General features: G+C 40.6%; 1 protein-coding gene across 3 annotated transcripts in view; it reads left to right on the top strand.

The window, feature by feature from the left end:
• Positions 1 to 13,751, top strand: part of cemip (cell migration inducing hyaluronidase 1) — a 156,770-nt gene that overhangs the window by 62,511 nt on the left and 80,508 nt on the right. For all 3 annotated transcript variants that reach the window (XM_082530610.1, XM_082530611.1, XM_082530612.1), the window contains exons 3-6: positions 1,046 to 1,183; positions 3,119 to 3,257; positions 5,999 to 6,235; positions 8,887 to 9,066. In XM_082530610.1, coding sequence (XP_082386736.1) covers positions 1,046 to 1,183; positions 3,119 to 3,257; positions 5,999 to 6,235; positions 8,887 to 9,066 — 694 coding nt within the window. The remainder of the gene's footprint in view (positions 1 to 1,045; positions 1,184 to 3,118; positions 3,258 to 5,998; positions 6,236 to 8,886; positions 9,067 to 13,751) is intronic.

The following is a 13,751-nucleotide window of genomic DNA, read 5'->3' as shown; positions in this document are numbered from 1 at the left end:
GTCCTAGCTTGGCTCTTTTGGTATAGAACCTTTTCATTCTTTTTTGACTTCCAATGGGTTTTATCACATGGACAGACAAATTTAATTAAGAAAAGCATTGTGAAATATGACAGACACATATTTCTTATGAACAAGAATTTATTTTTGAACACTGAAACAGTGATGGGCAGAAAACCTGATCATTTTAAGTAACTTAAAAAACATGAATGAAAAGGATCAGCTGTTTAAAGTCCTTCTCTTACCATGTGTTGTAAAGCCATATGTGTGCCATGCCTCACTGAAGGTAAAAACACCTAAAAGATACACTTGTGCATTTACAGTTGAAGCTCCACCTGCAGCCCCATCTTTCACTTCACTTTCACTTGGTGAATTTTAGGAGCTGAGACATCCTTCATTTAAGCACCAACATAGAGTAGTGAGTCATAGACAGGAGGATGAAGATTGTGGTAATGTAGTGTAGTTTTTAATACTTTTTTCATGAAATAATCTGCTTTTAGTGACCAACAGTGAAAAAGCGGTTAAAAAGATCACCAGCTTTGTAGTCCTTCTGTGAAATGATCCCACAGCTTCAGAGTTGGATACAAAAAACAAGGTGCAATCAACAAAGTTCTCAGATTTGATATTTATCTGTAATCAATGAAAGTCTGTGATCCACATATGTGAGGGCACAGCAATATTTGTTCTGACAGCTGTGACTAGCATCATCACTTCTTTCTGCTGCAGGGAAGTCAGTCTGGGCTTCACCAAAGAAGGACAATCAATGTTAGGGAGCACTGAAGATGTGCTAAGAAACTCTATATTTCATTTTCCTCTGCTTTGTTGGCCATCTGTATATTTTAAACGTTTGTATTTTTTGATGTCTATAAAATGTAACTGAAAAACATTCAGTATATAACAGTGTACAATATTTGTCCCTAAACATGGATGTAAAAATGATGCTGAACCAACTGTTCTGAAATCTTTTCATGAGTGAAATGTACACATGTTGATCTCATTGACTGATGAGCTGATCAAAGTTAACGGTGTTTTTTTCTGTGTCATTCAGTATGCCCAGATAAGGAGCCAGGACTGCAACCATGGATGCCAGGACACAGTGAAGACCACCGTGTGACGATCAGTAATAACAGCACGGTCCTTCTCACAACTTCAGCTACTGTCCACTCTATTGAGATTCTCAGCGGAGGTAAACTGGACAAATCTATCATCTCTTTATCTTTCTCTAAACTGAAGTGATATTTCAGGAGACCGGTGAAGAAAAGCTTCAGCATAGGAAGAAAACTAGCAAGAGAAAGGAAGAAGAAAGAGACCATGATTCTTACATGCTTCAGAGATAACAAAAGGTGTCCCATAGTTGCAGTGGTTTGGGATTGTGGTTTGAATTTAGCTGAACCCAACACAGACCCACCAGAGAAAAGTAACATTTGGACTGTGTAATATGAGCAGTAGGTGTTTTGGTGAGGAGTAGGGGGGCATAGCTTATCTGTGTTTGAAATACTCCAGGAAAAGTCTTTCAGTCTAACTAAGGCTGCAGCTACACTGGGATTTACAGTCACTGAACTCGTAGCCCTTACCAGAACCCCCCAAACCTGCAGCTTCAGTCTCAGAGGAGCTCAACAAATTTTGCCACTCTACCAGTTGGTCCAAGCACATTCTCAACCCCCTACTATACACCCTGTACATCGATGACTGCTCACCAGCCCACCTCAACTAACGTCATTGTCAAGTATGCTGATGACAACACCATGGTAGGGCTCATCTCTGATGGAGGTGAGACAGTGTACTGGGCAGAGATGGAAAACATGTCTGGCTGTTGCTCCGAAAATAGCCTGAAGCTGAATATCCTTCAAACAAAAGAACTTATAATGGACTTCAGGAGGCACGGACTGGTCCCCTCCCCTCTCATTATAAATGGGGAACTGGTGGAATCTGTCTCCACCTTCAGATTTCTGGACACCTGATCTCATCTCTGCTGATCTCGTTCACAACACCATTGCCCTGGTAAAGAACAGCAGGATCAACAGCAGCTGCACTTTCTCCATGTCCTGAGGAAGAGTAACTTGAACCAGAAGCTGCTGCTGGCCTTCTACTGCTCCTCAGTGGAAAGCATGCTCTCCTACTGCCTGGGTTTTTGATACGCAGGGGCATCAGCGTAACTTTGTGGGTAAATTCCCAGATGATTAAACATGCGACTATTTTGCTGGTAATACCTGAAATGAGTAAAGAAAATCAACAGCCTATTTATGCAAGATAATTCATAGTTTTATTGGGGGGTTATATTGGTTCGGGGGGTCATAACCCCCCTAACCCCCCTGGAACTTACGCCCCTGTGCAGGGGTCACAAATGAGAAGCCTTACAGGGGCTTGTCCTTCCATGATGCTTCCTCTTCTTGCTCCTTCTCTTGCTTGCGTTTCTGCTACCTGAGATATTCACTAAGAAAACTATTAATCTTCCTGATTTACTCATAGATCTTTGTTCTTTTATCTTCGCTAGCAGTTCTGACATCCACTAGTCCTTGGCCACCTTTCTTCTGTTTAGCGTACAGACTCAGGGTGCTGGCTTTGGGGTGAAACCCTCCATGCATAGTAAGGAGCTTCTTTGTCTTGATGTCAGTGGCTTGTTTCTCTTCTGTTGGCCAGCTGATTGTTGCAGCAGGTTATCTGATTACTGGCAGAGTGTAGTTGCTGATTGTCCCTGACTCTGCAGGTATTTGATGGTTGCAGTTTCTTAGCAGCTTCTTCATTTTTCCCAGTTCCCTGTGGGATTGCTTGATGGTCTGAATTTAATTAAAAAGTGAAAAGTATATAGAGTATATTGTGCAAAAGAAATCATTTTAATTAATGACAGAAATGTGGTAAACAAAGGGCTACGGTCGTTCTGAGAGAAGTAATACATGCAGGATGTATCACTGAATGCTTATTTACTACTGAGCTGAAATCATTGAACTACAGACAAAGTAAAAGAGATAGCTGTCAAGCTACATCCATGTATGTGTTTGTGTGGAAAGCCTGAATTCAGGGCCATAAATGGTAGGAAGACAGAAGGAGTTTGTGGGCACAGGGGCATGAAAGACCTGCCAGGAGGCTTCATCACTCACCCACCCTCCTCTCTTCCCCACAGGAAAGCTGGTGATTGCTGACACCAACCGGCCTATACTGCTTCGGACAAAACACATTCTGATTGGGAACAAGGGGGAGCTGCACATTGGAAGCCCAGACTGTCCTTATAAAGGCAACCTCACCATCTTGCTATTTGGAAGGTGAGGGTTTATAAAACGTAGCAGAATAAAAACACTATTTGTTAAAAATGAGTTATTAGGTATTTACCAGAGGTGTGGACTCGAGTCACATGACTTGGACTCGAGTCAGACTCGAGTCATTAATTTTATGACTTTAGACTTGACTTGAAAAAATGTTCTAAGACTTGTGACTTGACTTGGACTTTTACACCAATGACTTGGGACTTGAATTGGACTTGAACCGGTTGACTTGAAAAGACTTGATATTTTACCCCAAATATAAAATTTAACATGCATATTATATAGAGATTGAAAATGTGACGTCATTCACGGGTAGAACCGCAAAGGATTCTGGGAACTCGTGGCAAGCGGTACTAGCGCACGCAGGCTTTCAATTAAAATCAGTCACACAGCGATAAAAAGAAACACAAAAATGTCAAGAAGCTGTTGTATTATTAACTGCAATAGCCGGTCGCATGACAGCCACGGGAAGCCGACGGGTAAAGAGATCGGTTGTTATCGGATTACGTCGTTGAAGAGAAATTGTTCAAGCCATGTTTCCGAAGTAACAAAGATGCGACGGATGGCCTGGATTGCAGCCATTCAAAGATCAAATATAACGTCCCAGAACACTCCAGCTCACAGGTTAGTCTGCTCCAAGCATTTACACGAAGGTCAGTGTTTTTTAGTAGTTAATACGTCACTTTCATAACATAATTGGTGATATAGGTTACAAGCAAGTCTGGCGCTGAACAGAAATTGTCGCGCTATGCTCCTTTATTTATTGTGCATAAATAGTAAATTGTCCTGACACAATATTGCGTTTCGCTTCTGTTATTATGGTACATTGACAAAAACATATACTTTTATTCACAGGATAAAACAGGTTTTTTGTATCACTAATTGCCCAGTGCGATTACAGCATACAATATTATTGTCACTGCTACATTTCTGTGATGCTACCAGAAATTATTTCCACTACTAATTAATTACCGTTGAGCTCAAAGGTCCTATTAATAAACGGTTAATGAATGTGTATTTATGAAGACGATTTGTGAGACTGGTAAACTTATGATACGTACGATGGTCTTTCGTTCTACACGGTGCATTTCAAGGTCCTGCACCCATCCGTCGGTAAACTGTACCTGGGCTTGTTGCAGTGACCTGAAGTTACTAAACTTCATGAGTGTATGCACTCACTCCAAGAACCGTATGATTATAAATATGCATATAAATATGCTACGATGAGATAGCTGACTTCATCTAACTAGCAAATGTTGTCCAGGCTACGTTGGTGATACAGTTTTTTTTAATGTGTATGATATTTTTGTCATGCGATTTTAAAGCTGGTCCTACAACCGCATCCAAGAATAACATGCAGCTTATCTCACAACTGTCGGTGAAAATTATTATTGGAGCTAGGTTTAATTGAGCTGCATTTTAAAGAGGTGCAATTTCACAATTTGTGTATATTTTCTAAGTTCACTATTTTGTCATGTGTTGAGAAAAACACAGATTTAAAAACTACATGGTCTAATATTTACATTTAGCATATAACTGCAACATGCTTTTTTTCGTTGTTTTTTTTTTTTAAAGACTTGAAAGGACTTGAAATTCAAAGTTTCAGACTTGTGACTTGACTCGGACTTTTACACCAGTGACTTGAGACTCGACTCTGACTTGCCTGACATTACTTGAGACTTGACTTGAGACTTGAGGATAAAGACTTGAGACTTACTTGAGACTTGCAAAACAATGACTTGGTCCCACCTCTGGTATTTACTGTTAAGAAAAAAAGTAAGTGTAAGATTTTTACCACGTTTACTAATTGGTGGATACACCGTGTTTAAAAAGCAGTGATTATACTTGTTTGGAAGAAGGTAGCAGTGTGAATCACAAGACTAAAAGTAAACTGAGTGGTAAAGAAAGGATTGTGGTTTGGTTAAAATGGAGCGACTTGGTCCTGAGACCCATCCGAGAATTCTTGTGACGCACACATCAGGGGACTGACTGAGGCTCGTGTGACGCCACGTGACTGTGACGGGAAGGTAGAATGAGGCAGCAGAAGAATAAGACCAGTAATGAAACTTTTAACAGAGAACGACCTCAACATACGGTAGTAATAAACAAATATGTTCGATATCCCAATGTGTTGTCTTTTGTTATCAGTGATGATAGCGTATTAAATAGTGAATTTGTTGTTGCACACAAACTAATGACAAACATTATCATATTAGACTACTTGTGATTAGTAAGAAAAATATTTATTATCATTTTGCTGTTAGTAAAAGATCTATTTACTCATTTACTTAATACCTGTTATAGTTATTAAAAAGTATTAATTGATGCCATCTTTGTTGTCTTCATCAGGTTTCATGAATTTGACTGCATAGTTTTCACCTAATCAGACACAAACTCTAACGGAATTTTTTCTAAAAATTAATTTAGATTAATAAAACAGACTAATTTTTAGGTAAAGTAATCACGAGTCACAGCCTGTTGTACAGGACTTGTGCTCTCTTGTTATTTGATTCTTCTGTCTCTCCTTAAGACCAACTATCTAACAAAACTGACACACATAAAAGATTTTTGGGTTTTTTAATTCTTGGAAGAGAAAGAAAACAAACTCTTAATAATTATTCTGCAATAATTTGTTTGTATAAACCGACATCAAGGCTAACTAAAGTGCACTCTGTGTCTCAAAGCCACTTGAAAACTGGCATACTGTCCAAACATTTATCATTCTCCATTCTTGTCCATAGACTGGATGACAGCGATGAGGAGCACAGCTACTTTGGGAGGAAGTACATTGGCGTGGGGAGTGGGGGGACACTGGAGATTCACGGAGAAAGGAAGCTGTCCTGGACATTCCTCAACAAGACCCTCCATCCCAGAGAGAGCAGTCAAAACAACTATCTGTTCCAAAGAAGCTGGGGGAATCGAGGCATCATAATCCACGTAATCGACCCCAAGACAGGGGAGGTGCTGCATGATGACAGGTGAAGTTCCTCTTGAACATAAGGGCTGCATCAGAGCTGCAGTAAAATCTGGAGACTTAATTAGAGAAGTAATGATCTGGTAACTGTCAGATCATAAGCTTCTAATGAAGGGTTGTAATGAAGTAGACAAATGTGCTCTTAATAAATCTAACGGTGTTTTACAGACGGATATTACATTTAGAAATCAATGACATGCTTAATATCCTTTCATTAATAATAAAATCTATTCAGCCATCAGGTCAATAGGTCCAGTAAAGTGACATAAATATATTATTGAGCAATATTAGTGTCAGCCCTCTTTCGAAGAGAGATTGTTACCAGTGAATGTCGGTTGTTACTAAAGGGTCATTTATCATGACTCTTTAGTAACATTTATTTCAAAAGTGTCATTTACAACGGACATTTTATGCTAAAACATAACATCAAAAAATTCTCATTTCATGAGTGAAGTCTTACCAACTGCCATTCCTGTCACAGAAATGCACTTTGGCAGTCAGAAAGGCTGAAACAGAGTTTCTTTTTCTATACAGTGACAATGATTTTCATGTTTGGTGGTGACATTGATGAATAAAGACCACAGTTACTGTCCTTGAATTCAATTTGATTCAGTTTTATTTATATAGGTCCAAATCACAACCACAGTCAACCTACAGAGAACAATGAAACAAGTCAAGCACTTGGTGACAGTGGGAAAGAAAAACTGCCTTTTAACAGGATATAACCTCCAGCAGAGTAAGGCTCATGGAGGGGATGTGTGAGTGGTCGAGGGTGAAGTGGGGAAGGCAGGAAAAAGACATGTTGTGAAAGAAAGCCAGAGATGAATCAGAATCAGAATCAGAATCAGAATACTTTATTGATCCCTGGGGGAAATTATTTTTTGTTACAGTGCTCCATTTTAAACCAACATTAAGACAAGACAGACAATACACTAACTAAGAATAGTACAATATATACATATATATACATACATAAGTCACTCATAAATAAATAGTTGGAAAAGAAACATGTGTAGCTGTAGCAGCAAACAGTGTGTTAAGTGGATGCGTTGTACAGGGAGCCACAGGCAGGAAAGATTTCCTGTGTCGTTCAGTGGTGCTTTTCGGTAATCTCAGTCTCTCACTGAACGAGCTCCTGTGACTGACCAGCATGTCATGGAGTGGGTGGGAGGTGTTATCCAACATTGTCTTTATCTTGGACAGCATCCGCCTCTCCGACACCACCTTGAGGGAGTCCAGCTCCATCCCCACAACATTGCTGGCCTTACGGATCAGTTTATTAAGTCTGTTGGCATCTGCGACCCTCAGCCTGCTCCCCCAGCATGCAACAGCATAGAGGATCGCACTGGCCACAACAGACTCAGAAAATCCTCAGCATTTTCTGGCAGATGTTGAAGGACCTCAGTCGCCTCAAAAAATAGAGACGACTCTGGCCCTTCCTGTAAAGTGCTGTGGTGTTTTTAGCCCAGTCCAGTTTATTGTCAATGTGTACTCCAAGGTATTTATAGTCCTCCACAATGTCAACACTGACCCCCTGGATTGAAACAGGGGTCAAGTGTTTCCTGGTCTTCCTGAAGTCCACGATCAGTTCCTTGGTCTTTGCCACGTTGAGCTGCAGATGATTCTGCTCACACCACGTGACAAAGGAGTCGACCACAGCCCGGTACTCTGTCTCATCATCCCTGCTGATGCATCCAACCACCGCAGAGTCATCAGAAAACTTCTGAAGATGGAGGTCTCTGTGCAGTGGCTGAAGTCTGTGGTGTAGAGGGTGAAGAGGAAGGGGGAGAGGACAGTCCCCTGTGGTGCCCCTGTGTTGCTGATCACCTTGTCAGACACACACTGTGGGAGACGTACATATTGTGGTCTTCCTGTCAGGTAATCAACAATCCAGGACACCAGAGAAGCATCCACCTGCATCGCTGCTAACTTATCACCCAGGAGGGTCGGCCTGATGGTGTTGAAAGCACTGGAAAAGTCAAAAAACATGACCCTCACAGTGCTCGCCGGCTGGTCCAGATGGGTGTAGACAGAATAAAGAAGAAACCGGGTCCAGGGTTTAAGGTCACTAATCCATCCCTAACCATGGGCTTCATCAAAAACTCTTAAAAGTAGAGAGGATGTCTGTCTTCTGAAACTGGGAGCTGGTTCCACAAACGAGGTGCCAGAAAGCTAAAGTCTCCTAAAGCTAAAACCTGCAGGACGGCGATTTTACTGCAAAATGAGAGAGGCGCTCGGCAGACTTACCTGTACATAGGGGTAGAAATGGTTGCAGCAGCTACTTAAAATCAGTTGTCAAAAGTGAAATGCAGTCGTAACTCTCCTAATTTTATTCTAGTTACAAGGAGAATGCCAATTCAATTTTTACTCAAGCGTGACTGAAACATTATTGGTTAGGTTTTTAAACTTTGTTTTAAACCATTTAATTACAAGTAAAAATGCGTCAGAGATTCATTCAAGCTGTGAACCGCTCTGAAGCAAAAAATGCAAAGTGGCAAGTGTGCAAAATAGCTCGTGTTCTCCATGTCATCTCATGATGGCAGACTGTTTGCAAAATAGCACAGCTTTCAAAAGTCCCCTGAACAGAAGGCGTAAGAATTTGGTGCTTTTCCTCTTTTATCTGTCTCTCTTTTAATCTCTGCATCATTCTCACAGGTTTGACACGTACCGCAGCAAAAACGAGAGTTATCGCCTTGCAAAATATGTCGATGGCATCAAGCCTGGGCTCATACTGGCGATGATGGTCAATGACGAGGGCTCCAACAACTTGGAGGACTCCGCTAAGAAGAGTATATCCAGGCTTGGCAGCAAACACATCGGGAGTCTCGGCTTTCGGTAGGCTATTGAAACACAATTTTAAAATGAAGTCCATCAACCTCTGTAACCGAACCTGTCATTTTGCCAGGTGTGTCACAGGAAGTTGATTCATTTAAATACACTCCCCCAATTCTACCAAAGCATATTCTAAATGATACTAATTCTCTTGTCCCTGACGAGTGTGTGTAAACTTCTGAGCTCAAACCATGTCAGGAAAGAAAATGTGTTTTTGAGCTCTCAGCACAGTATTGTCCAGAGCATTCATTTCATGGACTGCTTTGATTTAATGAGAAAATGTTAGAACCTCAGGTGAAGCACCTTGAATAGTTGTCCTTTTCTCTAATCAATGCCTGAAGCTTTTGGGGATCTCTTGGTGATTAATGATTTTCTACAAACTATGTCAAGGGTAATATTTGTTAGGCAAACTAACACTGGCCACTTTTCTTTTGCTTGCACAGTGATAAAATAGCAATCTAAAATATAACTTTAAAAAGGTGAGAAGTATTGGAAACAAAGAAAGGACATTTGTTTTCTAAGAGACAACTGCAGTCTGCTGCAGCAACTCCTGATTGGAAGACTTGTACTTTTATATCTGGTTATAAAGTCTTCTTGATCATTTAGAGAATAATGTGCCATGGGAGAGCAGACAGTGTTCGTCTTTGTTTCCTACTGAGTTTCCTACCGGTCAAAAGTTTTAGAACACCCCATTTTTTCCAGTTTTTTATTGAAAATTATGCAGTTTAATGTCTCATTGCACTCTTAAATGAAAGCACAGTACAAATAAGCAATTGGAGTTAAAAAAGAAATCATCGAATGTATGCTAAACTTTTGACTCATCAATGTAGACACCTTTGGCAGCTATAACAGCTGAACACACCTGTGGCGTTCTTTCTAAAATAGAAATCAAATATTCTTCAGAACGTTCTTCCCATGTCTGTTGCAGAACTTCCCATAAATGTGGACCTTGTAGCTGCTTTGCTTTCACTCTTCTAGCAAAACAGCCCCGGATGATGGTCTGTCTCTCTTCCATTGTTAATTGCCTTTTTCTCACCATTGTTTTAGCAACACGCTACTTTCTGCAGTACAATACTGTTCAACAGATGCTCACGAGGGTATGATACCACGGTGTGCTCCAAGCCAACACTGCTTTTATGCAGACAGAGGGGCTGTAAGTAATCCAGAAAAGTTGGAACACCTGTAGGAATTAGTAGTACAACAGCTTTCAGAGCTTCATCAACCTCCATTGCTGCAGAGCAGCTTTAAATAGTTAACCCAGGTTTTGCTCCCTGAAAAAGGCCTTTTTTTATAATTCTCAAATGTACATTATATTCAGTTTGGGTTAACCTTAACTTCTTTTTTTCAAAGCTCTGGCAGTTCACCAGTTACCTTTGTACCATTTCAAGCTATTCATTGGACTTGAATGACATGAATTGCAATTAAAAAAACTGGAAGAATTGGGGTGTTCTTAAAGCTTCTACTGGTAGTGTATTTTTCCAGATTTACATTAAACTAAACGGCTTTCACATTCACTGTTTCAGGCAGACCATTTTTAGCTGTGTTTCAAGTCTACCTGCTGACAATAGCCAAATATTACGATTTAGATTTGTTCATTATGGTTTATAAGGTTTAATATAAGGTTTAAGTAGCACACAGACAAGTTCAGTTCAGTTTACCACCATTTGAGAAAACGTGCTTTGATTCAAATGTTATGCACTTATCTAAGATCGGTGGCTGTGCCTCAGGTGGTGGAAGGTGAAAGGTTGTTGATTTTAAAAAACTGTACAGTCTGCAATAAACAAAAAACAACACATTTAGAATAAAAGTACCACGAGCGCCTTGTAAGGACCATGCACTATGAGATACTGTAGGAATTTATACACTCATAAAAAATGGAGAAAGTAAAAATGAAGTTGGTTAAAAACAGTAAAAGTAAGACTTGCAGTGTTCAAGAGAGAAGTGCAAATGGCAGTAATAAATAATATGTAGACTATAAACATCAGACATGTTTGGGATCTTCTGCCTGAAAGGTGTGTTCACCTGTGAAAGAATGAAGAGTTGTTATATAGCTTTAACGAGAACGGTAAGAGTGAAGCGGTCTTTATGGTTGGATTAGTCTGAGGAGAAGGACCTGTGCTTATTCAGTAGTGTGGAGTGGAGTGGGTGTGTTGTCCGTGATAGAAAAGGCGTTTGTTCAGTGACCCCTGACCCTCACTGACAAATGCCTGTAAATTCTGACCACTGATGCTTCCAGCCTTGTGGATTAGTTTTTTGATCCTGCGGCATCTCTGGCACTGAAGCTGCCCCCCAGCAGACAACAGCAGAGTAAACAGCACTTACTTGGTAGAAGATCTCCAACATGATGCTGGACACATTAAAGGATCTGAGTGTCCTCAGAAAGGCGTGTCTGCTCATCTCCTTCCTGTACACAGCATCACTGTTGTCATTCAGGTAAAGTGGGCTTGACATACCTACTACAAAGACTAAATGTGCATACGTGTGCTGATTAAAAGACACACATTTACATATTATGGAAGCTGTGGAAGCTAAGAGCACTGTGTGAAGTTATGCTGCACTCACTGTGTCAGTGTGTATCATGCATGGGAAATGGAAACTGAATCATGAATCACGACCAAACGACTGCTGAGGTCTCCGATTTTCTAACATTAGTGTTCATACTTGTAAACTGAGACCTTTTTCAAACAACACTACTGTGCTCTTCTGTTTTTGAGAAAAAGAAAAGAAAGGTGACTTTGCATGGTAAAATACAGGCCTGTGCGATTGTGCTTTGCACCGTGTTTGTTAGTTGTAATGTCAGCTGCCTTGTTGTGGGCTGAGAGGAGATGTTGGTTAATGTTGGCAGTGCAGGCCCTGTGGTTAGCCCCTGAGCCGCGCAGCATTATGAAAATGAATGCTGCAGATGAGAGCCGGGAAACACTGAGAGGGTTTTATAAATGACTTGAGGACAGAGACACAAGTTAACATTCCTTTGCCAATTTGCACTTTCTTCCACAGTTGTAGATGCTGTGGAGGACGATCGGAGCAGTGTTGAGGCGACAGAGGGATTCCTGCCTAACGACTCTTGTCGCCAGCTCTCCTTACACTATTGCCAAACAGGCAGACACTGGTGTCATCAGGAGAGAGAGGCTGTGTAATTTGTGGTGCACCCAGAGACATTTTAATAAGCTGGAATTTATGAGACTCTGCAATACATTTTCAGTTATGTCATTTGCATATCTTTACTGCAGCTGTCACAGCAGTACTTGTGGCAGCATGCAGAAATACAGCAACACAATGCTTATTTGCTCCATAAAAATCAATTTAAGTAAATCAGCATGTACAGATGAGCTTTAAGGTGTAGATACCAACCCAATTGTTTTCTTAAAAATGTCCACTTTTAATTTATCCAAAGTAATTTGATATTTTTAAAATAGACTCATTTTATATGTATAAAAACTGCACCAAACAAATGGTTCAACCATACTAACAAATGTCTGTGAAGGTTCTCAGTCAAAGCTCTTTAGACATACTAACAAAGGAACAATAATTACCCAAATGCCCTGCAGAGTTTGTAAGTTTGCTCACTTCCACAGAATGAAACAGGAATTTTCTATTGTAGTTTCATTGAGACAGAATATCAGCAAGAAATCCAGAAAAATACAAAAGTTATGAATTGATTTGCATGTCAGTGGGAAAAATAAATATTTGATCCCCTACAACCCAGCCAAACCTTAGGCTCTCACAGGTTGGCTGCCTATCACAGATTACAGTTAATCAATTACAGATACTCCTGATCTCAACTGTACCACCATCCACAAAATCAGTTTCTTCTATTTCAACCTCTACATCACTATGGGCAAGACCAAAGAGCTGTCAAAGGATGTCAGGGGTGAGACTGTAGATCTGCACAAAGCTGGAATGTGCTAAAAGACCAGCAGCAAAAAGCTTGGTGAGAAGTGCAACGAGCAACTGCTAGTTTGATTATTTGGAAAGTGAAGAAATACAAAAATAAACATCAATTGGCCTCAGCTTGTATGGGGTGAGGTAGGAAGTCATTGTGTTTTTGTTTGTTGGGATTGCCCACAGCAGTTCATCACCATATGATAACTGTTTTTATTATATAAATCATTCTGTTCAAGTCAAGTAGAAGGATCCTGGGAGAAAAAGTACATGATTTCAAATGGTTAAATAAATAAACAGTGTTTACCCAGAATGAGTGACAATGCTATCTTTGCTGCATTAGAGTCCAAACATCTCACTCTCCATGCTAAGACACCCCAGTTTTTGTGGGCTGTTCTTGGTCTGCAGTGGTCAGTATCTATCAAAATTGGTCCTTAATGGAGCAGTGGTGAACCAGCAACAGCGTCATAGATGGAGTGAGGCCAAGAGTGAGGGTCAGTGTAGTCATATCCAACAGATGAGCTATTACAGCTCAAATTGCTGAAAAAGTTCATGCTGGTTCTTGGTGAAAGGTGTCAGAATGCACAGTTTGTTTGATATGGCATTACATAGCTGCAGACGAGACAGAGTGCCCATGCTCACCTCTGTCCACCACTGAAAACACCAACAATTTGCAAGCGAGCATCAGAAGTGGACCGGGTGCATGAGTATCACTTACCTAGGGAACACCCAGCGTCAGGATGCACTATGGATAGAAGGCAAACCAGCGAAGGCAGTGTGGTGCTTTGGACAATCTCCTACTGGGA

This window comes from Aulonocara stuartgranti (assembly GCF_965226115.1).
Source record: "Aulonocara stuartgranti genome assembly, chromosome: 1".
NCBI lineage: Eukaryota > Metazoa > Chordata > Actinopteri > Cichliformes > Cichlidae > Aulonocara > Aulonocara stuartgranti.
Note: the sequence above shows the minus strand (reverse complement) of the source record. Positions and strands in the feature narration are given on the sequence as shown.